Source organism: Eumetopias jubatus, unplaced genomic scaffold, assembly GCF_037043125.1.
Source record: "Eumetopias jubatus isolate StellerSeaLion01/CBP00866 unplaced genomic scaffold, mEumJub1_p1.0 scaffold_17, whole genome shotgun sequence".
Taxonomy (NCBI): Eukaryota; Metazoa; Chordata; class Mammalia; order Carnivora; family Otariidae; genus Eumetopias; species Eumetopias jubatus.
Window position 1 is genome coordinate 27,062,222 of NW_028274823.1, and position 23,774 is coordinate 27,085,995.

At 35.0% G+C, this 23,774-nt stretch overlaps 1 protein-coding gene across 2 annotated transcripts in view; it reads left to right on the top strand.

Annotated features, from left to right (window-relative positions):
• The window catches only part of NT5C2 (5'-nucleotidase, cytosolic II), a 90,670-nt gene that overhangs the window by 41,532 nt on the left and 25,364 nt on the right, over positions 1-23,774 (top strand). For both annotated transcript variants that reach the window (XM_028098540.2, XM_028098541.2), the window contains exon 3: positions 3,758-3,831. In XM_028098540.2, the coding sequence (XP_027954341.1) occupies positions 3,758-3,831 (74 nt within the window). The remainder of the gene's footprint in view (positions 1-3,757; positions 3,832-23,774) is intronic.

Consider the following 23,774-nt stretch of genomic DNA (forward strand, 5'->3'; position numbering starts at 1 on the left):
CTGAAACAAAGTGGTACTGGCTTTATAGTAGGCTTTCAACAAATGTGCTGATTGAATAAGGTGACAAGTTAATCGAAGGGGAAAGAGTACGATTTGATGGATATTTAGCAGTCATAATTTTGGCAAAAACAATAGATTTTCATATTCCCAACATATGTGATTCCAAGAGTTCGTATGGATAATATACCTAAGGTGCATTATAATCTTCATATTCTTAAAATAATGTTATAAAGGAGTACAGGCTTAATCTTTCTTCTGACCAAGAAATAAACTGGTAAGCTATCTTGCTGCGTCTGTTGATAGTTTCTTTCTACCTTTAGCACTGATTGATTGATAGTAGCAAAGTCTGTTTTTTACCCTGTGATTTGAGCTGTGCCTGAAACCAGCTCACATCATTCTATCAGAAACCAAGCTGTTTCTTTTATCATGTGGTCCCAACATATATCCCTCCTGGGTTGTACCATAAGAATCTTTGCAGTCGTTCCTGCCTGAATTCCCATAGAATATTTTAGGCATGTCAGCTGTTTGGGCTCTGATCAAGGATTTGATTCAGTTGGCCTCTAGCCTGAATTGAGAGTGTGTTTGAAAAGCCTAATCTTCAGTGGCAACATTTGGTTTCCAGAGTTAGAACCATTGCTTTGTGTCTTACCCCTCTTGCGCCTTCAAAAGGATTTATGTAACTGAGAAAATGTGATAATAAAGTAGATGCTTTTATCAGTAAAAGCAGGGTGAAATTTGATGAAGTGGTAGAAAGATCATGGTGATATATTTGGGTTTGTGGGTGTTTAAAAAAAGATTTGGGTGGGTGTCATTTATCTTGTATTTCCTTGGATCTTTCGACTACCCATTAGGCTTCTATCCCCCTCCCATCTATTAGAAAGGACCTATATTAGGGCAACTTAAAATAGGAGACCAAAGCATCCAACAGGTCTAATTAAGGGGGGAAAAGAAGCCCCAAGAAAAGGGAAAAGAAAAACACCTATCTGCAGAGGAAGCCCCAAATCCAAAGGAATATTGCTACAGTAATTTGAGTAAGAAGAATTATAAATAGGCCCTTCAGGTACTTTATATATAAAACATAGTCCACCATTGGTCAGTGGCAAAACTAATATACGAGACTCAGTATTACCTAGATTCTAAACATTGACTTTCATATATAACTCATCTGTACTTAGTAGATAAACTGGTTAAAGCATAATTGATGTACATAATCCCATTAGAAAAATAAAGTATTAATCTACAGTATTACAGAGATAAGGAGGTAAATACCAATACTGGCATTAATTCTCAGGATTTAGTTCTCAGGAACTAAGGGTCTTATAGAGCTAATCCAGTGTGCATAACACACTCAGATAAGTAATGATTTTCATATTTTTCAGAAGATTAATAGTTCCTAATTCAAGGGCCTATTGATTTTAAGTCCTTGATTAAAATATTTCTGAGCAAATACGTGATTTTTTTGGTCTGCATTTAAAAGTGGTGCATACATTCTGAGATGAGAGGAAAAGTTTTCTGTTAAAATTTGAAATAGTAATATATGAGTTGGTGAGGAGTCATTACCTAGATTAGTGGTTCCCAAACTCCCCAGTATTCTATCAGTTAAAACATAGAACATTCATCCCTTCATGGACTGTTGTCCTTATTTATATATAGTAGAAAACATATACAAATTAAGCAGATTTAAATGATGAAATAAGTGTCAGTAGAAAATCTGATATCTTCTTTTTGTACCCAGTGGAGTCTTCTGCATCCCCTGGTGTAGTCACTCCTCTTTGGAGATTATTGACCTACATTGTGAATAGGAGCCCAGCCCAGGCATCTTTATTTTATTTGTAGCATTCTCATTTCTCACAGTTACTTCTAAAATGAAGGCAAAGAAAAGGTTTGGTAATAAGAGGATAAACCATTCAGTAATTTTGGCTGTCAAACTGGGGATGAGATGGAAAGGGTGTGTGTGTGTGTGTGTGTGTGTGTGTGTGTGTGTGTGAAGATAGCGGTGGGGAGGGGCAGAGGGAGCGGGAGGAGGGAGGAAAGGGTGTGTGTGTGTGTGTGTGTGTGTGTGTGTGTGTGTGTGTGTGTGTGTGAAGATAGCGGTGGGGAGGGGCAGAGGGAGCGGGAGGAGGGAGAGAGAGAATCCCAAGCATGCTCCATGCCCAGCGCAGACCCTGACATGGGACTGACTTGATCTCACAACCCTGAGATCATGACCTGAGACAAAATCAAGAGTCAGACACTTAACTGACTGAGACACCTGGGCGCCCCAAAAGGATATTTTTGTTTTCAGAGATGATTAAAACTTATCCCAAAACATCATCATGGTGATGATTTGTCATGCTATTATATGTTTAGTTTTCCCCATGTCTTCAAAAGTGATCTTTCTGAAATTTGACTCTGATTATTTCATTTCTTCAAAATCTGGTAATTTGTCCTTGCTTGTACAATAAAGTCCAAACTCTAATGTGGCATACAGAGTCTTCATGATTTTGACTCCTACTAACCTTTCTAGCTTCATAGCTTTTATTGCCCCTTCTCCCTACCCCTGCCCTTCTGGAAAACCTTTTGCAAAAACAAACAGGAAAGCAAAACCAAACCAAACTCCTCAGCTCCAGCCATAGTAAATATTTTATAGTTCACTCTAAAATATAGTTTACTCTGCCTGGATTGCCTTTGTTGCTTTGTCCAATTGAAAAACTTCTACTGATTGCTTAAGATTCATCTCAGACATCTCTTCTGGTCTCTAAAGTAGTGGTATCCTTGCTTCTGTCTTATTTTATAGCATTTATTGAATTGCTGAAATTATTTGTGCGTAAGTGTCTCTCCTGCTAGGCTGAATTCCTCAAGGATAGAGATTGTAAATTAAAATAGAAGTTCCATAAGGGCAGGTACTCTTGTTCATTCACTGCTGTATCATGTACCTTGTTTGGGATATAGTAAGCACTCAGTGTTTGAACGAATATATTTATGTTTATGTCTTAGTATCTGGCATGTTGTAGGCTTTAAATGAACTCTGTTTATTAAATAAATTATAAATGAATGAGTGAATGTATTATAAAATCTCAAAAATAAGCTTATCTTAGGGGGTCAAACTTAGAAAAGGAGAGCTGATTCTCTGAAGTCTTTAGCACATGGCATTGTTAATACTAAGTAAGAAAATACGTATATTTTCATTTATCTGATTTCATTTATGGTATAAGAAGGACTTGAATAACTTTGTTATGAATCTTTTTTTTTAAAGATTTTTTTTTAAGATTTTATTTATTTGTCAGAGAGCGAGTGAGCACAAGCAGGGGGAACAGCAGGCAGAGAGAGAAGCAGGCTTCCCACTGAGCAAGGAGCCCGATGCAGGACTCTTATCCCAGGACCCTGGGATCATGACCTGAGCCGAAGGGAGATGCTTAATGACTGAGCCACCCAGGCACATCCCTTCTTTTAAGATTTTATTTATTGAGAGAGAGGGGGCACAGGCAGGGGGAAGGGCAAAGGGAGAGGGAGAGGCAGACTCCCCACTGAGCAGGGAGCCAGCCAGCGCCCTGATGCGGAAGTGGGGCTCCATCCCAGAATCCTGAGATCATGACCTGAGCCAAAGGCAGACATTTAACCAGCTGAGCCACCCAGGTGCCCCTGTTATGAATCTTAATATTGGTATTTAAATGAAAAAAATCTAGAAAGATAATCAAATAATTACATTAAATTTAAGAATTTTGGGGGGATTTGCTTCAGTGTTAATTGAGAGATCATTTTTTGCTTCTCTTTTTAGGGTGTTTGTGAACCGAAGTTTAGCCATGGAAAAAATAAAGTGTTTTGGTTTTGATATGGATTATACACTTGCTGGTGAGTAGCACTTTTTGATTGCTTAAAAACTGCTTTAGATATAACAGAGTGGGTCTACAGGAGGCAATTCAGTAAACACTTGATTTAATCATATATTTAGCTTCTAGAAGCTCTTGTTATCAAAGCTCCTTCCATTGATATTTATGAATATTGAAATTACCAGATATCCTTGAGATTTACATAGTATAGATATGTAGAACAAGTGCTAAATTATTTTAGAGTCCTTGGTAAGAAATAGTATGGTGAAACTATACATTAGTTTGTATATCAGGGCACTTTTGGCTTTTACTCTGTAAAACTATTCTTCAGCGATGGAATTTTGTATCTCTTGTTCTACCCAAGGAAAACTTAACAGTTAAAAATTTTAATGTTATTCTTAAGACAAATGGAAAACGTGTTTATTTCCTTTGAAACGATTGCAAATCCACTGTGTAAAGACTTTTAAAAAATTAGAGCCGTTTGCTTTGTTTGTTATCAAATAGACTTTAAACACAGCACTGTACTGTTTTTCCCTTCCTATCTCTGAGATATATTTGAAATAATCAATGGATTAGTTAATAGTTGCAAGATCTTTTCAGAACTTACGAAGTTTTTATTAAAAATTCATTTGATTTTGATGTGAAAATGTCATTTAAGTAGTAGAGATGAAGGACTGAGTTGAGTACATGTGTATATATGTATGTGCATGCATGTGTGCATTGCCATGACACTTGAAAAAGAATCTTTCAGAAATTTTCTCTAAAAAATAATCTTTACACAAAAATCTTAAAATGTATAAATTCACTTCAGAAACGTCTTATAACAGTATTAGAAAACTGATTTCCATCTCAGATTAGATCTCAATTTGATGTTCAATTTAGGCTAATATAATAATATTCATTATAACATATAAATGTATTATAAATATATGTAAATATGTATTGTAATATAATAATGCAAAAATGAACATATGCAGTTTATAGGTAGTTGCCACATAGCTGTAGCTATGCTATGTACCAAACAAGTTATATAGTAAAAATATACACTGACTTGGTTTGAATTTCCCTTTCTTCCCTCCATACTCTTCGTTGTTTATTTCATTTTCTATTGCCTTAAAGTTTTTGCTGCATTTTTATTCTTACATATTTTTCTAATTGGACACAGACACTTTTAGGACCACTTCTCAGAAAGCAAGTTGGAAGTACTGTACTTTCTCAGGGTACTTCTTCCAAATTGGGAGAAAATCCTACAGTCTCTCTCCTTTCTAGAATTTTACCTCTCCAGGGAAAGGAATGGTAAGATAATTCAGCTAAAGAGATACTATCTAAAGCAGAAGTAGAAGTTAATGGGAACAAAAAGTGACAGATTTTTGCCCCCTTGGTTATTAAGACAATCGCATTGTATTGAAATAGTTGTTAGTATTTATTGAAATGTGTTCAGGCACATTTTGTTACTGAGCATTGCAATAACTACATGTTCCCACAGAATAAAAAAATGAATTCTCTTGTTTAATGAAAAAGTCACTGAAAAAAGTCTCTAAGCTTTAAAGGTACCTCATGATTTCTTCTTTTTGCTTTTTTATTTTTTAATCCCACTTCATATTTTAATGCTTATTCTTAGTGAAGATACTAATATACTTTGCTTATATATAAATATAATAGTCAATTATTAACATTTATTGTGCTTATTATAATAAGTGCTAAGTAAGCCCTGTTCTAATAATAGATTATCTCATTTAATACATGGACTATCTCATTCACGTCACTTATTTAATATTTACAAAAACTCTTATGAGGCAGATATTACTGTTGTCCTTGGACTTTGTCCAAGGGTGTTTACCTATGATATAGCTGAACTGAGATTCAAACCTAAGTATACATTTATATGTGTGTGTGAGTATACACACACGTACATATGTATTATGGTAAGTTTAAATTATCATTTTGAACAATGACAATTTATAGTGAGGTATAATTTCAAAGTACTAGGCTCCTTCCCTTAAACAAACCAGGACTTAAGCACTCAAAAGGGTAATGCCCTTTAAAGGAGCCCCCCTTGGGGCGCCTGGGTGGCTCAGATGGTTAAGCATCTGCCTTTGGCTCAGGTCATGATCCCAGGGTCCTGGGATTGAGTCCCGCACCGGGCTCCCTGCTCGGCAGAGAGCCTGCTTCTCCCTCTCCCTCTGCTGCTCTCCCTGCTTGTGCTCTCTCGCTCTCTCTGTCAAATAAATAAAATCTTTAAAAATAAATAAAAAAATAATAAAGTAGTCCTCCTTGAGAAACTGTACATTATTTCAACAACTCAGTGTTGGATGAAGAATGTTGTTAGTCTTCTTATGGTACTACCTTCACTTCATAAAGCACGTAGGAAAACAGGTTTATTGGCTTGTACTCTTCTCCTGTTTTCCAGAATAGTATTCATTAAATTTATCTGAGAATAACTTTTGTTATTTAAAAAACAAACAAACCACACCCGTGAAGTGCTCAGGACTTTTCATCAGAAAAATGTGCCATAAAGTATAGAGACAAGATTAAAAGAAGATTTTTTTGAAAGCTTTGAGTATTTGGAATAAACATCCCTGGAATAAGTGTAATAGCCTCACAGGATAAGTTCTTGGAAAGGGTCTGTATTTGTTCTGAAGCCTCGTCTGAGACAGTCTTCTCTGCAGTCCTGACACCTTGGTACATAATTTCCTAAGAGCAATTTATATATCATTTGCAGCTTTTGTTTGCTTGCCTGTTTCCCCATTGGCCTGTGAGTTCTTCAAGGGCAAGGGCTTTCTTTTTCACTTTTATATCCTATGTGTTTCCTAAAGCCTGGCATGTAGCAGGTGCCCAGTGAATATATATTGAATGAAGAGTTTGGGTACATAAGTTTTAATAAATCAGTTTAAGAATTAATCACTATACTTTATTAAAATAAAAACTTAAATAAATTAATTAAAAACTGTAAGAAAAATGAAGACTTTAATGTGAGACCTGAAACCTTAAAAATCTTAGAAGAGAGCAGAGGCAGTAGTTTCTCTGACATCGGCCATAGCAACTTTTTTCTAGGTAGGTCCCCTGAGGCAAGGGAAACAAAAGCAAATAAACTATGGAAACTCCATCAAAATAAAAACCTTATGCACAGCGAAGAAAACAGTCAACAAAACTAAAAGACAACCTACTGAACAGGAGAAGGTATTTGCAAATGACATCCAAGAAAGGGTTAGTATCCAAAATATATAAAGAACTTCTAAAACTCAGTAATCTTATTAAAAATGGGGAGAAGAACAGCCATTTCTCCCAAGAAGACAAAAGATGGCTAACAGACACATGAAAAGATGCTCAACATCACTCATCATCAGAGAAATGCAAATTGAAATTACAATGAGGTATCACCCTCACACCTGTCAGAATGGCTAAAATCAAAAACAGACACAACAGGTGTTGGTGAGGATGTGGAGAAAAAGGATCCCTTGTGCACTGTTGGTGGCAATGCAAACTGGTGCAGATAGTGTAGAAAACAGTATGGAGCTTCCTCAGAAAATTAAAAATAGAACTACCCTATGACCCAGGAATTGCACTACTGGGTATTTACCCAAAGAAGATGTGCTACATACACACACACACACACACACACACACACACACACACACAATGGAATATTATTCAGTAATAAAAAGAATGAAATCTTGCCATTTGCAGTGAAAGGATGGAGCTTGAGAGTATAATGCTAAGTGAAATAAGTCAGTCAGAAATAGACAAATGCCATATTATTTCACTCATATGTGGAATTTAAGAAACAAACAAGCAAAGGGGAAAAGAGAGAGAAACCAAGAAACAGACTCAACTATAGAGAACAAACTGCTGGTTACCAGAGGGGAGGTGGGTGAAGGAATATAAAATAGAGGGTGGGGATTAAGGATTGTACTTGTGATGAGCATCAGGTGATTAAAAACTTAAAAGTTAAAAACTATAAAAAAAAAAGAATCAGTCACTGTATTTGAGTTTACCCAGTATAAAATATGCACTATTAAAGTGAAATACTTTTAAATATGAACTTATTTTTTAAATTTTAAACGTTATTGAGGAATACGTTACATATAATAAAACATGCATTTTAAGTATATAGATTTAGTTCGACAAAATATATACACATGTCTAACTACCACTTAAGATAAAGAATATTTCTATCACTCCAAAAAGTGCCCTCATTGCCTCTTTGAAGTCAGTTCACCCTCCCGCTCTTTGCCTCAGGGCTTTTTGTCACTATATATTAATTTTGCCCTTTTCAGAATTTTATGTAAATGGAATCATACAGTATGTACTCTTGTGTCTGGCCTCTTTTGCTCAGCATAATGTTTTTGTGATTTATTGATGTTGTTGTGTCTGTCAGTAAATAGTTCATTTTTTTATTACCTCTAACATTTTTAAACTATAAAAAGTTTGAAATAATTTTAGACCTATGGAAGAGCTGCAAAAGTAATAGTTGGCCTCTATTCTCTTCTAGTGGTGACCTCTTACTTGACTACAGTTGACCACAGTACAATTTTAGAGCTAAGAAATTAACATTAGTGTAGTACTACTAACTGAACTACAGACGTTATTCAGTTTTTACAAATTTTCCCACTGAGGTTCTTTATTCCAGTCTAGGATCCCACATTGCATTTAGTTGTCATATTTCCTTAGTGTCTTCTGTGACAGTCCTGTCTTTCATTGCTTTGACACTTTTGAAGAGTACTGGTTAGATATTTTTGTAGAATCTTCCACGGTTTGGGTCTGTCTGATGTTTTTTCACATGATTGAAGTATTATGCATATTTGTGAAGAACACTACAGAGATGGTGTACCCTTCTCACAGTATAATACCAGGGGTACATAATGTTGGTAAGTCTTATTACTAGTGATGTTAACCAGTAAGCATTATACAATTATCATGTTTTTCTTTAAACTATATTCTTTTTGGAGGGGGGAGTCAAGTAGTAGTCCATTGTATGGGTACAGGTTTTTCCCACTATCTGAAAGTAGAGAGTTCCTATGGAACTGTAAGCTGAAATGTCATAAAGCAAAGAAATAGTTACCATTAATTTATATGGAAAAATTTTTGAGGATTTCTAGACCCCCCAAGATAACTTTTCTTAGGCTTTCTGATAACCTTAAAACACATCTTGCTAATGGATACACAAAATAAGTTTTGAGGTAAAGGACAGGTGGTTACGGACATAATTCAAAGCTCTGGTGGCTTGATGCTGAGATGTTGAGTGTAAGTCCCAGGGAAGGAGTGTGGCAGAGCCACTCTTGCTGCTTGTGATGCACACCACCTTTATAAGGGCTGCTTGCAAAACAAATGCTGGATGCCATTTTTGCTTTTCACCTTTTTTCATAAAAGCAAAAATCCTCTTTAGATTTATTTCAGTTAGCAAAAACAAGTACTAATGCAGGTCTTTCAATCAAAGTTAAGTGGCATGACTTGAACTTTCAAAAAGTGGGGGATACCTATTATCACAATTTGTTTATCTGTTTATCTGTTGATGGATGTTTGAGTTGTTTCCCTTTGGGGCTATTATGAGTAACACTGCTATGAACATTGGTTCTACATACTACAAGTCTTTCTGTGGATGTATATTTTTATTTCTCTTGGGTAAATACCTAGGAGTACAATTGCCAGATTATATGTTTACCTTATAGGAAATAGACAAATGGTTTTTCAAAGTAGTGATACCATTTTAAAGTCCCACCCAACAAACATAAAAATTCTCCTTGATCCAGTCCTCACCTATGCTTGATATTATCAATCCTTTGAATTTTAGCCATTTTAGTAAATGTGTAGTGTTATTGTGATTTTATCTCCTATTTCCATCATACCTAGTGATGTTGAAGATCTTTATGTGGTTATTTGCTATTTATATTTTGTGATGTGCCTATTCAAATGCCCATGTTTATTGGGTTGTCTTTTTATTGTTGAGTTGTAGAAGTTCTTAATATATTCTGAGTACTGGTCCTTTGTCAGATATATGTCCTGTGAATATATTGATCAATATGTGTTGGTCTGTATGTTGACATTCTGTTTCATTGAAGTAAATATCACATGGTCTTGATTGATTATTGTAGGTTTTTTGTTAGTCTTTAAGTCAGGTAGTGTAAGTCCTTTCTTTTTTGTAATTGTTTTAATATTCTGTATCCTTTACATTTCTATATGAATTTTAAAATTAGCTTATCAAATTTTCAAAAATGCCTGCTGGGATTTTGATTAGGATTGCCTTGATTTCTAGATCAATTTGTAGAGAATTGACGTCTTAACTACATTGAGTCTTCCAGTCCCAGAATATGATACATTGGACCATTTACCTAATCTTCTTTAGAATTTCTTAGCAGTGTTTTGTCATTTTTGGTGTAAAGGTCTTACATATAGTTTGTTATATTTATCTGTTAAATATTTCCTATTTTTTTATGTAGTTGTAAATGCTGTTGAAATTTCATTTTCTATTTAATGCTAGCATTTAGAAATAGCTCATTTTTGTATATTCTTGAATCCTATGACTTTCTAAATTCACTTATTCTACTAGCTCTTTTGTAGACTTATTAGAATTTTTACATATATGATCAGATCATCTGCAAATCACTTTTTTCTTTACAATCTCTATATTCTTTTTTTTCCAATCTGTGTATCTTTATATCTTGTTAGAAAAAACTTTTTTTCCTTTTTGCCTTATTACTTATAAAACCTTCATACTTTATTGAATAGAGGTATTGAGAATGGACCTCTTTGCTTTTTTAAAAAATTTTTATTGTTATGTTAATCACCATACATCACATCATTAGTTTTTGATGTAGTGTTCCATGATTCATTGTTTGTGTATAACACCCAGTGCTCCATGCAGAGTGTGCCCTCTTTAATACCCATCACCAGGCTAACCCATCCTCCCACCACCCTCCCCTCTAGAATCCTCAGTTTGTTTTTCAGAGTCCATCATCTCTCATGGTTCGTCTCCCCCTCCGATTTCCCCCCCTTCATTCTTCCCCTCTTCTTTTTTTTTTTTTTTTTTAACATATATTGTATTATTTGTTTCAGAGGTACTGTGTTCTTGATCTTAGGGAGAGAATGTTCAGTTTTTCACTATTAAGTATGATGTTAGTTGTAGGTTTTTTTATAAATGCTTTTAATCAGGTTGGAAAGTTCCCTTTTATTCTTAGTTTTCTTTTTAACGTGAAGGAGTGCTAAATTTCATCACAGTTTTTCTGCCTCTATTGAGATGATCCATATGATTTTTCTTTTTTAGTTTGTTAATAGGATGAATTACATTGATTGATTTTGGAATGTTAAACCAACTTTGCGTTCCTAGAGTAAATCCCACTTGGTTATATAGTATTCTTTTTATATATTGACAAATTTGACTTGCCGATATTTTGTTGAGGATTTTTGCATTATGTTCATCAGGTTTGTAGTTGTCTTATAATGTCTGTTGAATTTTGGTTTTAGGGTAATGCTGACCTCATGTAATGAGTTGGGAACTTTCTGAAAGTTTGGGTAGAAATTGGTATTATTTTTTCTTTAAGTATTTGATAGAATTAACTAGTGAAGGTATCTGGGCCAGGAGTTACTTTTGTGGAAAGGTTTTAAATTATGCATTCAACTGTTAAATATAGGGCTAGTCAGAGTTTCTGTTTCTTCTTGTATCAGTTTTGATAATTTGTGTCCATTTCACTGAGTTTTAAATTTATTAGCATAATTTTCATATTTTTATTATTCTTTTGATGTCTGTAGGATCTGTAGTACTGTTCTTTCATTCCTGAAATTGGTAATTTGTGTCTTTTTTTCCCTTTAGCAGTCTAGCAAGCAGTTTATCAGTTTTCTTGATTTTTTTTCCCCCTGCTAAGAGCCAGCTTTTGGTTTCAGTGAATGCATGAGAATAAGGGGGATTTAAATTTAAAGGTGATTTTAAAGTAATTATATATGTAAGTATGAAGTTACAACCCGCTTTTATGATAATTGCTGACTATAAAAAAGTAACTTATAAAGTTAATATAATAGGGCGCCTGGGTGGCTCAGTTGGTTAAGCGACTGCCTTCAGCTCAGGTCATGATCCTGGAGTCCCGGGATCGAGTCCCACATCAGGCTTCCTGCTCAGCAGGGAGTCTGCTTCTCCCTCTGACCCTCTTCCCTCTCGTGCTTTCTATCTCTCATCCTCTCTCTCTTTCTCTGAAATAAATAAATAAAATCTTTAAAAAAAAGTTAATATAATAAAGTACTATCAAAATACTCCAGGCACCATTCTCTTTATTTGCTTTATATTTTTTAATATAGGCAGTGGCAGTAACCACTTTTATTTCTGATTATAATTTTTAAGTTTGTTTTCCTTCTGTGTTCTAACTCTTAGCATCATTAACATTATGTTGTTGACCTTTCTTCTAGTGTTTATGGAAAATGCCAGATTTCTGTGCAGAATGAAATGTGGCACTGTGTACTTTCTTTCATTTTTTTCCTCCCTGTATATATTGACTTCAGAATTTGGAGGATACAGAGAATTGGTTTCTTAATTTTTTTCAGAATTAGCTTGTTAAATGTTAGGTGCTTAATAAGTAGTAGTTGTTTAAACTTCTTTGTATACTACTGTTTTCAATGTAGAGGAGACATTTAATCAGCATTTGATTTTTTTATTGAGGGTAGGAATAACCCAATAAATGTTAATTTTATCTGAAATGAAATTATTAGGTGTGCTATAAAACTGCATATCTAGCATAATCTGTGAATTGGCTATTCTGGCAAACAATATTTTGAGTAATATGGAGTTAACCATTTACAGCATAGATGGATTACTAGTTTTCTTCGAATGTAGTAAAATTGATAGTGAAGCTAGGATTGATGCTTCTGAAGTGTCTGGATAGGACATCACATTTCAAGTGGCAGTCATGTTTTGGAGTGGTACATTTGTTGAGAGAAGGTGGTTATTGGCTTAGGAGCTGCCTTATCACACTGTAAACTTTGCCTAAATTTGTTCTGAGAAAATAGCTACCTAGGTAAAGTTTTTTTTTTTTCCCATTGTTTTCAAATGTGGGAAATGTATATGACTTTCTCATGGAAAGTGTGGGGGATGGGATTTAATTCTGTCTTCGGTTTTCTAGAAAATGGCTGTAGCAGACCTTCTTTGGCGGGAAGGGTGTCATGGTTTAGTTTTGATTATTCATCTTTTTTTTATAGTTCATTTTGATAACATTTGTTTCAATTCTGATTAAAAAAAGCTGTTCTTCATGTCAGATGTTGGGATTGATAGACTTTAGTGGTAAATAATTTAAAACTTTGATTTGTCACTAATAAATAAGGAAGAGGATAATTAAGGCAAGAATACATACATGGACCCTAAGAATATTAAGCTGTATTTATAACAATCCTAAACTTGAAATTTTCCAAAACTAAACTATATAGATCTTTGGTAGAATGAAGTTAAGTTGAGGGATTGTTGGGGTTTTTTGTTTGTTTGCTTGTTAAAAGAGAAATTACTGGCATGACTTGTATTACTTTTATAAAGAATTTTATGATTTTGCTTACAGCTTGGTACATTCATTCCTCTGAATGAAGTGCATCATAGCGTTCAGTAACATAATCCATTCTAATGGGAACCTCATTATCTTCATCTCATCTGAATGCCGGCCTCATACCTCTAACAGTTTTTCAGAGAAGATCCTCTTTTATCATCAGCTATCCCTATAATTAAAGCGAGCTATGTATTTTTTATGTTTTTATTAGTTTATTTGCAGGATTTCTATGTAAGATTGATGTTTTTATATAAAATTTTTAAAATTCCCCAAATAACTTGCCTATTGAAATAAACTAATTTTTCTTGATTGTCTTGGACCTAAATCGATTTTAATCCTGAAATCTGGGTATAAAATTAATGTCAGTTTTGGTATTTAGCCCCTTATCTCTGTAATACTGTAGATTAATGTTTTATTTCTCTAATGGGAGTATGTACATTAGTTATGCTTTAACCAGTTTGTCTGCCAAGTATAGATGAGTTATAGGCATGAAAGTCAGTGTTTAGATTCTAGGTAATACTGAGCCACTGACCAGCAGTGGACTGTTGTATATAAAAAACGCACGTGAAAAACATGCACATGATATATATCAGAGTCCTTTGCATTTTTGTCTTCCTCTGCAGATATGTGTTTTTCTTTTCCCTTCTCCTGAGGCTTCTTTATCCTTAATTAGATCTGTTGGGTGCTCTGGTTTTCTGTTTTATTAAGTTGCCCTAATGTAGGTGCTTTCTGAACAACAAATTTTGAATTTGTGGGTCTTTATTCTTGAGAGCACTCTTTAGCCTTTTTCTGCTTCCATGGGACAGATGGATCAGACTGATAAGTGTATTTCCCAGGACAAATCAAGCCAAAAAAATCTTGAAAGTCCACCTAAGATTAGGTCTTTGGACTTGTGAAAGAGCAAGAAAGTTGTTTTTAACCCAGCTACTTCCTCTCCGCAAAATGAAGGGAATAATCGGTACTATTTGCTAGTTTTGTTTCTTTGGTTTTGTTTGTATAAAGGACTGCTAAAAATGTTATATTGCTGAATTTATTGTTACAGTGGACAGTACAGTGAAAATGAAAAACAAAGGGAGAGTTGATGTTTTAGGTTGTTTAGTGCTTGTTCATTCTTCAGGTGGCAAATAGGTGTAAACAGACCTGTAGTTTCCATTACTCTTCGTATTGTTACTTAGTTTTATAATACTATATGGAGAAATTTGTTGCTGAGGTTTCAAATGAGAAATTCTTTTCTGATTCAGTGAGTGATATAAAGTACTTAAATCACTTCCTCATGATTGTAGTTCAGGATCTGACAGACTGCTAATCTTCAAAATGTTGTTTCTTTAACAAGCAAATGTTAGCCAATAGCTACCAAGAGTAATCTGGATGTAAAACGTGAGTTAAGAGGAAAAAAGCCAGAATAATCTATTTCTGTTTTGAAGGTTAAGTCCCATACACTCCGAGTTTTTTAAGCCCAGTCTTATTTTTATCTTTACCTTAGAGGCTGTGAGGTTGTAGAAAAAGTAGAACCCTCTGAGTGTGATTGACCTTGGTTTGGATCCCAGCTCTACCTTGTACTAGCTCTTGGCTACCAGCATGTTGCTTATTAACCTCTCTGAGTCTCAGTTTCTTCACTTAATAATAAAAAAAAAAAGGGTATGTATGTCAGGGGGTGGTGGGGTGGGCAATAAACTCCTGGTTTAAGGTTTAAATGAAATAATGTATATAAAATGATGAATGCAATGAAAGTTCTCTTGCTCTAACTGGTGATACCAAGTAGTGATATACTGGACTGGAGTTTTAAGGGAAAATCCAAGGAATAAGGAAAAAAATATCAACCTTAAACTCATTTATGTTCCTGTGTATTGTAGAAAAACCTGGAATGCTGGACAGATGGCAGTGGAATCTTTCATCACTCTTTTGTTTTTGAATTTTCTTTTTAAGTATTGCAGATGATCATGAACTTAATAGAAAGTTGAACTTCTTTTCTGAATAGATTTTTAATGTCAAGGTATTTGGCATCAGATTATGTTTCCATAGAAATTACTGTTTTTTTTTTTTTAAAGATTTTATTTATTTATTTGACACAGAGAGAGACAGTGAGAGAGGGAACACAACAAGCAGGGGGAGTGGGAGAGGGAGAAGCAGGCTTCTCACTGAGCAGGGAGCCCGATGCGGGGCTCGATCCCAGGACCCTGGGATCATGACCTGAGCCAAAGGCAGTCGCTTAACCAACTGAGCCACCCAGGCGCCCCTAGAAATTACTGTTTTTAGTGAAGGGTTATTTCTCAACAGGATCATGGTGACAGAATGGATTTCTGAGAAATGGTCCTTATATAAATTTAAAATTTTTTCTTTATGACAAAAGTATCACTGATAGGCTTCTAATAAGTGCAAGGGGAACTATTTTTTTGAAACAATAAAGAACTCTTTTAAGTGAAAAGTAGTTGACCTTTGTGGTTGCATGAAAGAATTAAACATGCAGTAAGTTCCATGGAATTAACATCAAAATTATATATGTATAATTGTTAAATTTTCAGAATTCTTTACCCCAAGGGAGAGTAGGGTGGGGAGAGGGTTTGTTAATATTAATGCCCTTCACGGATATAGAGTGACTCTTGGTTTAGGATTATGAAAATGTATTATTTCTAAATTGGTTCATTTATTGTTTTGTTTTGTAAGCTCCACACCCAGTGTGGGGCTCAGACTCAAAATCCTGAGATCACATGCTCTAATGACTGAGCCAGCCGGGTGCCCCTATAAATTGGTTCATTTAAATCACCTAGACGTTTCTTTTTTCAATCATGCCTGCCTTTTTCTTTCTTTTTATTGCCCCCTTGAGCTCAAAGATCCAGAAAGAGACACATTCCAATTTTTTTCTAGCTCTCACACCTTTAAGGTTCTGAGCCATTTTGGTAAGTCCAACAATCAGTTCCTTATTTCTGTTACCAAGTGATACCAGTGGGTGTCATGGTCAGTGTCCAGTCCTTCTCATTTTTCTGAGAAATTGTCAGGAGGAAAAGAACATTTATTAAGCATGCGCTATATGTGCTAGAAAATGCATTTTATGTACAGTGTACCTTTTAATCCTCACAGTAGCCCAGTGAGGTGGAGATTACTACCTCCATTTCACAAATAGTTCACCAAGTCAAGAGGTAAAAAAAACTCGTACATAGCTACAACTGACTGAAGATTCATAGCTGGAATGCAAACCCAGGTCAGTTCCATTTCTTAGGCTGCTCCTAGCTGTTACGGGATCAGAAATTGTTTGTTAACCTCTCAATGAGAAATCAAGAGAAAAAGCTCATAAATAAGCAAAATCATCCTTTGTTGTTTTTTTGTTTGTTTTTTTCAAAAATTGAAATCCTCTCTAGGGCAAGTGCATCTTTGTCTTGCATTTGAATATAATCCTCATCCTTAGAATACAGAAAGTTTTACAGTTTTTCTTTTGTTTGATTTTTAGAAGTAATCATAGGGGAATGAAGCCTCAAGAGTACTGTGTAAATACTCTATTCCAGATGTTGTTAGAATTCTAAAATTAAATGTTTTTTTTTTTTTAAATCTTGGGAGGAATTGAAAATATATGTTAGACTCCCCTTTTGAAATTTTCTGCCCTCGTCTCCTTCCAGGCCATATCACTAGCCACTGGGTATGAAATCCAGTTATCTAAACCTAAGCATTCTGCATTAATAAACCTAAAGTGGAGAGAGAAGATAGGATAAAGTTATTAAGATAGTACCAGGGAAGAAATTAAGAGAAACCAGTTTTTGCTAAATCAGAGGATTATCCTGCTACTAGCAGGAGTATCTCGGGACCTTTGATCTGTCATCTTATCCTGTCATGCATAGTAGATGCACTGGATGATCTTGTTTTACTGTTTTTGGAATTGAGTCAACTCGAGATTTAAATGAACGCTTTTTTGCATGGTGTATTTCCTTGGACGAAAGTCCAGGGCACTCAGATCATGTTTCTGTCAGCTGTTGTATATGTTCACAAAACTTACTGGCATTAACAGCATTTAAAGGAGAAAACACAATCTAAAGTAAGTATTATATATTGTATATTATTATTGTGCTGTCACCGAAGACCTCTCAACCCAGGTAGAGTATCTTTTCCCCTCCCTTTTCAAAACTGTGGTAAATATACATAAAATTTACTATTTTATTTATTTTAAATGTATAATTAGTGGCATTAAGTACATCTACAATGTTGTGCAACCCTCACCACTATCCATTTCCACAACTTTTTCATCATCCCAAACAGAAACTGTACCCATTCAGCAGTAACTTCCCATCACCTCTTCACCTCAGCTCCTATAACTTCTAATTTACTTTTTTCTGTGAATTTACCTATTCTAGATATTTCATATGAGTGGAATCATAATATTTGTCCTTTTGGTTCTGGCTTATATTTCTTAGTATAATTTTTGAAGTTTCGTCCATGTTGTAGCATATATCAGAATTTTATTCCTTATTAAGGCCGAATAATATTCCGTTATATGTACATATGACATTTTGTATATCCGTTATCCATCTGTGGATATTTGGGTTGCTTCCACCTTTTGGCTATTTTGAATAATGTTACTGGGAACATTGGTATTCAAGTATCTGTTTGAGTCTTTGTTTTCATTTCTTCTGGGTATATACCCTGGAATGGAACTGGTGAATCATACAGTAATTATATGTTTAACTTTTTTAGAAAGTCCGAACTGTTTTCCATAGTGGCTGCACCATTTTACATTTCCACTAGCAGTGCAAGAGGGTTCCAATTTGTCCACATCCTTGATAACACTTGTTATTTTCAGATTTTTGTTGTTGTTGTTTTGATAATAGTCATTTTAATTGGTGTGAGGTTGTATCTCATTGTGCTTTTGATTTACATTTCCCTAGTGGCTGATGATGTTGAGCACCTTCATAAGCTTAGTAGCCATTTGTGTGGTATATCTTACTTGGAGAAATGTCTATCGTAGTCCTTTGTCCATTTCTTAATTGGATTGTTTGGTTTGTTGAGTTATAGGAGCTCTTTAAAATATTTTGGATATTAATCTCTTATCAAGTATATAACTTGCAAATACTGTTTATCATTCTGTGGGTTGCCTTTTCATTCTTGATAGTGTCTTTTGATGCAGAAAAGTTTTTAATTTTTATGAAGTCCAGTCCATCTATTTTTTCTCTTGTTGGCTGTGATTTTGCTGTTGCAAGAAATCATTATCAAAACCAATATAACAAAGATTTTCTCCTATTTTCTTCTAAGAGTTTTATAGTTTTAGCCCTTATGTTTAGATCTTTGGTCCATTTTGAGTTAATTTTTATATGTGGGGTAAGGTAAGGATCCAACTTCATTCTCTTGCATGTGGATATCCAGTCTTGTCAGTGGTGTTGAGAATGGTCTCCCCGAATGGTCTTGGCATCCTTGTAAAAAATCATTTGACCATATATGCAGCAGATGGCACTTTTTAAAAATAAAATATATGACAATGTAAACGTTTGTGTTGTGCTTCAGCATTTCTTCTTAAAGAAAGTTGAGGCTCCTTGTAACAGTAATGAATTAATTTAATATGGAACATTAGCTGAGTGGAACTTAACTGTGGCTAGTGTATAAACTGGATATATCTGTTGAAGTTCTTAGTGTGACAACAGTGTCTGTTAAAGTTTCCTGAAAAGTTTTTGGTATAAACTAAGGAAGATAACCTATCTCAGAAAAGCCAGAGAAATTCTCAATTGTCCCACATTAAGAGAGAGTACTCAGGGCATCCTTCTTGAAAAATGTAGTAGAACTTGTACATTGCCTTACTCTACATTCTCCCAAACAGATTGTCTCTATACAAGAGATTTTTGTGTTAGCGAATGAGCACCTCTGAGTCATTGAAAATTATTTAACCTATTTATATCCTCTGACTTATTCTTGAGGGATTTATCACTTTGTGAATGGATCAAATGTATGAAGTAGAAGATTAAAAGAATATAAAAATAATTGTCATTTGATAAGTAAATGTGTTCATTATCCCTCTTAGTGATCTTTTTTTTTTTTCCTAAAGGGACTTTTAAACTGGGTTTTTGTTTGTTTTTCTGAAACAATAGAGTAAGGGGATAAGTTGAGTGTTTGAACAGAGAAACTAGGGTAATCGATAAAAAGAAGAAACAGCTCCCAAAACAAAAGATCCCTTTCCAAAAAGAAAAAATTAGGATTGTGGTTGATAAAATTATTAATAAAAATAAATGACAAAACACCCACAAACAAAATAAAAACCTAACCAGTATGTATTGTGCAAGGCATAATGCCTCAGGGAGTGATTATTTTGAATGGGAGAAGGTTCGTTTGGAAGAGTAAGTTCCATTATGTTTGTCCTCAGCTCAGAAAGAAGAATTGTGAAGATGAAAATTGATAATTTAGTACTAGAGTACAATCAATGATTAGTATCAAGGATCCATTCAGAATAAGCTGAACTCTATAGAGCCTATGATTTAATGGGTTTGTGTAACTGGAGGGTTCTTTATTTATAGTATTGACTGTAAAGCAATAAAAGATACTTTTATGTAAATCTCCAAAAGGGATTTGAGGTGCCTTGCAAAATTAAACACATATAACATGGGTCAAAAGACTATTTATAAAAGAAAGTCTAATAAAATATGCTTCCAAATAGATATCCTTCGTATAGTCACCTTATTAGGGAAAACTTACTCCAGTATTGCTGTCATTTCTCTTTCTTTTCTTTCTTTCTCTCTTTCTCTCTCGTCTTTCTTTCTTTCTCTTTTAAGATTTTATTTTTAAGTAATCTTTACACCTAGCGTGGGACTTGAACTCACAACCCTGAGATCAAGAGTTCTCATGCTGTATCGACAGAGCTAGCCAGGCGCCCTTTTGCTGTCATTTCTTGGACATTTTAGGCATTCTTTTGGAATTGTTTTCATAGCCAGTTTATAAAGACAAGAAAACCTGCTTCATTTCTTCATTAAGTAGTCACCTGTTTTTTAATCCACTTTGATTTGCCCTTTTATTCACTCATTGCTCTGAATAACTTTCCCCCCTTTATTTTGGAATGATCTTTGTTTGTTTTTTTAAGTAGGCTCCATGCTCAGTGTGGGATTCGATCTCACAACCCTAAGATTAAGAATTACATGCTCTACTGAGCGAGCCAGGTGCCTCGTTTTTCTTCCCTTTAAATTAAATTCACATCTGTTGATGAAAAATGTGCTACCAGGGAGGATATCTAGAACAATGTGCTATAGACTCTGAAAGTAATTTTGAAAGAATTTTAAACTTGTTCTGAGTAATGGTTGCGTTATTGGAATAAATATATACTGACTTGGGGAGTGATTATTTTGAATGGGAGAAAGCTCAGTTGGATGAGTAAGTTCTATTATGTTTGCTTTTAAAAGACATTATTTGGGGAGGGGATGGGGAAAATAAAAGGCATTATTTTATGTCACATCTCATAATGTAGCTTGATTATTTTCATTTCACAATTGTTTTTTTGTTTGTTCTGTTTTGGTGTAGTTGTCTTTTAGAGAGAGAGAACTTAGAAGTTATTTTGGAATAAATCTGAGCCGTAGGTAAAAATACTTTGCCTTCTTTATTAGTTTGTTTTGTTTAACGGAACTAAGCTATTTTTTTTAAAGCTATTGTTGATGGCATGCCCAGTGTAAAATTCTTCTCCCATGTTTACACTCCTATTTTCTTTGGCCCAACATATCACCTTACGTGTTAACTTTGATTTCCTACGAGTATTAATATATGATAATACTAATCAGTACTTTCATACCAAAAGATCAGTGCTTTTGATAGAACGGTTTTCTCACCAAGACTGTAAGATAGGGGCGCCTGGGTGACTCAGTCGGTTAAGCGTCTGCCTTCGGCTTAGGTCATGATCCTGGGGTCCTAGGATGGAGCCCCACATCCAGCTCCCTGCTCAGTGGGGAGCCTGCTTCTCCCTCTCTCCACCCCCCTGCTTGTGCTCTCTCTACCCCCCTGCTTGTGCTCTCTCTTCCTATCTCTCTCTCAAATAAATCCTAAAAAAAAAAAAAAAGACTAAAATTGACAGCCTTAATATATAGTTAAAAGATTTCTGAGCAATCCTTAATTTGGAAGGCTCTTATTATAACTGCTGATAAAAGACAGTTCTAGTATGGCACTGCCCTCTAAGTGGGAAGGATATTTAAGCAGTAGTTAAAAGATCACCCAAACTAGTTAATAATTTTGTATGTGCATGTATATGATAACTTGTGTATAATTGTGCTTTTTCAATATTCTATGAAAGATCTGTTTAAAAACTTTTGATCTGATAAAAGTTATTAAATTGGAAGAGAAAAGATTAGGAAAGATAAATGAAACAAGAATCCAAAATACCAGAGCGCCTGGGTAGCTCAGTCGCTCTTTTAAATGTCTGTCTGCCTTTGGCTCAGATCATGATCCCAGGGTCCTGGGATTGAGCTCTGCATAGGGCTCCCTGCTCAGCAGGGAGCCTGCTTCTCCCTTTCCTGTCCCTCCCCCTGCTTGTGCATGTGCTCTCTCTGTCAAATAAATAAATAAGATCTTAAAAAAAAAAAATCCAAAATACTGATAATTGTTAAAGCTTGGGTGATAGTTTTAAAGCACCTCATTTAATATTCTCTGTATTTTTGTGTATGATTAGAAAATATTCTTGGGGTACCTGGGTGGCTCGTTAAGCATCTGTCTTCGGCTCAGGTCATGATCCCAGAGTCTTGGGATCGAGCCCCGCATTGGGCTCCCTGCTCAGCGGGAAGCCTGCTTCTCCCTCTCCCACTCCCCCTGCTTGTGTTCCCTCTCTTGCTGTGTCTCTCTCTGTCAGATGGATAAATAAAATCTTAAAAAAATATATTCTTAATAAAGTTAAATTAAAAAACTAGATAGAGGGGGTTCCTGACTGGCTCAGTTGGTAGAGTCTGCAACTCATGATCTCAGGGTTGTGAGTTCAAGCCCCATGTTGGAAGTGGAGTCTACTTTAAAAAACAACAAAACTTGATAGAGGAAACTGACAAAACGCCAATGAAGTGATTTTTTTAAAAAGGCATTTAAATGTAAAGATTTTTTATTCTTCATTTTCATTTGAGATATCTTTACTTTTAGGTATTCTTACTGCTTTTTCTTAAATTTAAGGTTTTCTTATACTAACAAGCTCAGAAAATGAAGGACTGTTTCTACAAACCAAGCATGCTTTTGAGGTGGTCTGTGTTAGGAAAGAATTTTAAAAGAAATAATACTCCAGTGCATTATATTACTTGTAAATAAAAGCTTTTTATATTAGTTGAGATAAATACCCTCAAGACTATCATTTTTAGATATATATTTATATTTCATATATATTTTCTATATTAGCTATATATTACTTTTAGGCATCCCTATTATACATATATGGGTCAACAATTTCTAAGCTTTGATTCCTTTTATGTCATTTCAGTCTCCCACTTAGGGTTTTCACTGATTTTAAATTCATCTCTCTGAATTGTAATAATACATGGTTGGTTCCTAGATCATTAGGAAATTTAAAAGATTGCTTAATAAAATCCAATTCCATCTCCTCCATTACGAGGTGAGTGATAGAAATAATCACTTATCAGTGTTCATGATCTTTTCATTACCAGTCATAAAAGCATTCAAATGTAAACCAGATTACTTTTTGGAATAAATGTCATGTACTAGTTACATTAGGAAAATTACTTAAAATCTTATTTTTTTAAAAAAACATTGCCTGCTACTTTCAACAAGGATGAAGTTGTTTTAAGAGTCTTAACATCAGGGGCACCTGGGTGGCTCAGTCATTAAGCATTTGCCTTGGCTCAGGTCATGATCCCAGGGTCCTGGGATTGAGCCCCACATCAGGCTCCCTGCTCCGTGGGAAGCCTGCTTCTCCCTCTCCCACTCCCCCTGCTTGTGTTCCTGCTCTTGCTGTCTCTCTCTCTGTCAAATATATAAATAAAAATTTTTTTTTTTTTTTAAAGGGTCTTGGGACCCCTGGGTGGCTTATTCGTTAAGTGTCTGCCTTCGGCTCAGGTCATGATCTCAGGGTCCTGGGATCAAGTCCCACATCCAGGCTCCCTGCTCCGTGGGAAGCCTGCTTCTCCCTCTCCCACTCCCCCTGCTTATGTTCCCTCTCTAGCTATGTCTCTCTCTGTCAAATAAATAAATAAAAATCTTTAAAAAAGAAAAAAGAGTCTTAACATCAACTACATTGGAATTAAAATTATTTAAAAATTTAAGGGGCACCTGGGTGGCTTAGTCGGTTAAGATCCAGCTCTTGATTATGGCTCAGGTCTTGATCTCAGGGTGGTGAGATTGAGCCTCACGATGGGCTCAGCGTGGAGTCTGCTGGAGATTCTCTCTCCCCCTGTGCCGCTCCCCCTGTGCGTGCGCGGGCACCCTCTCTCTCTCTTAAATAATAAATCTTTAAATTTTTTTTTTAAAAAGAGTCTTAACATAATAATTACTTTTGATCCATCATCTCTTTTCT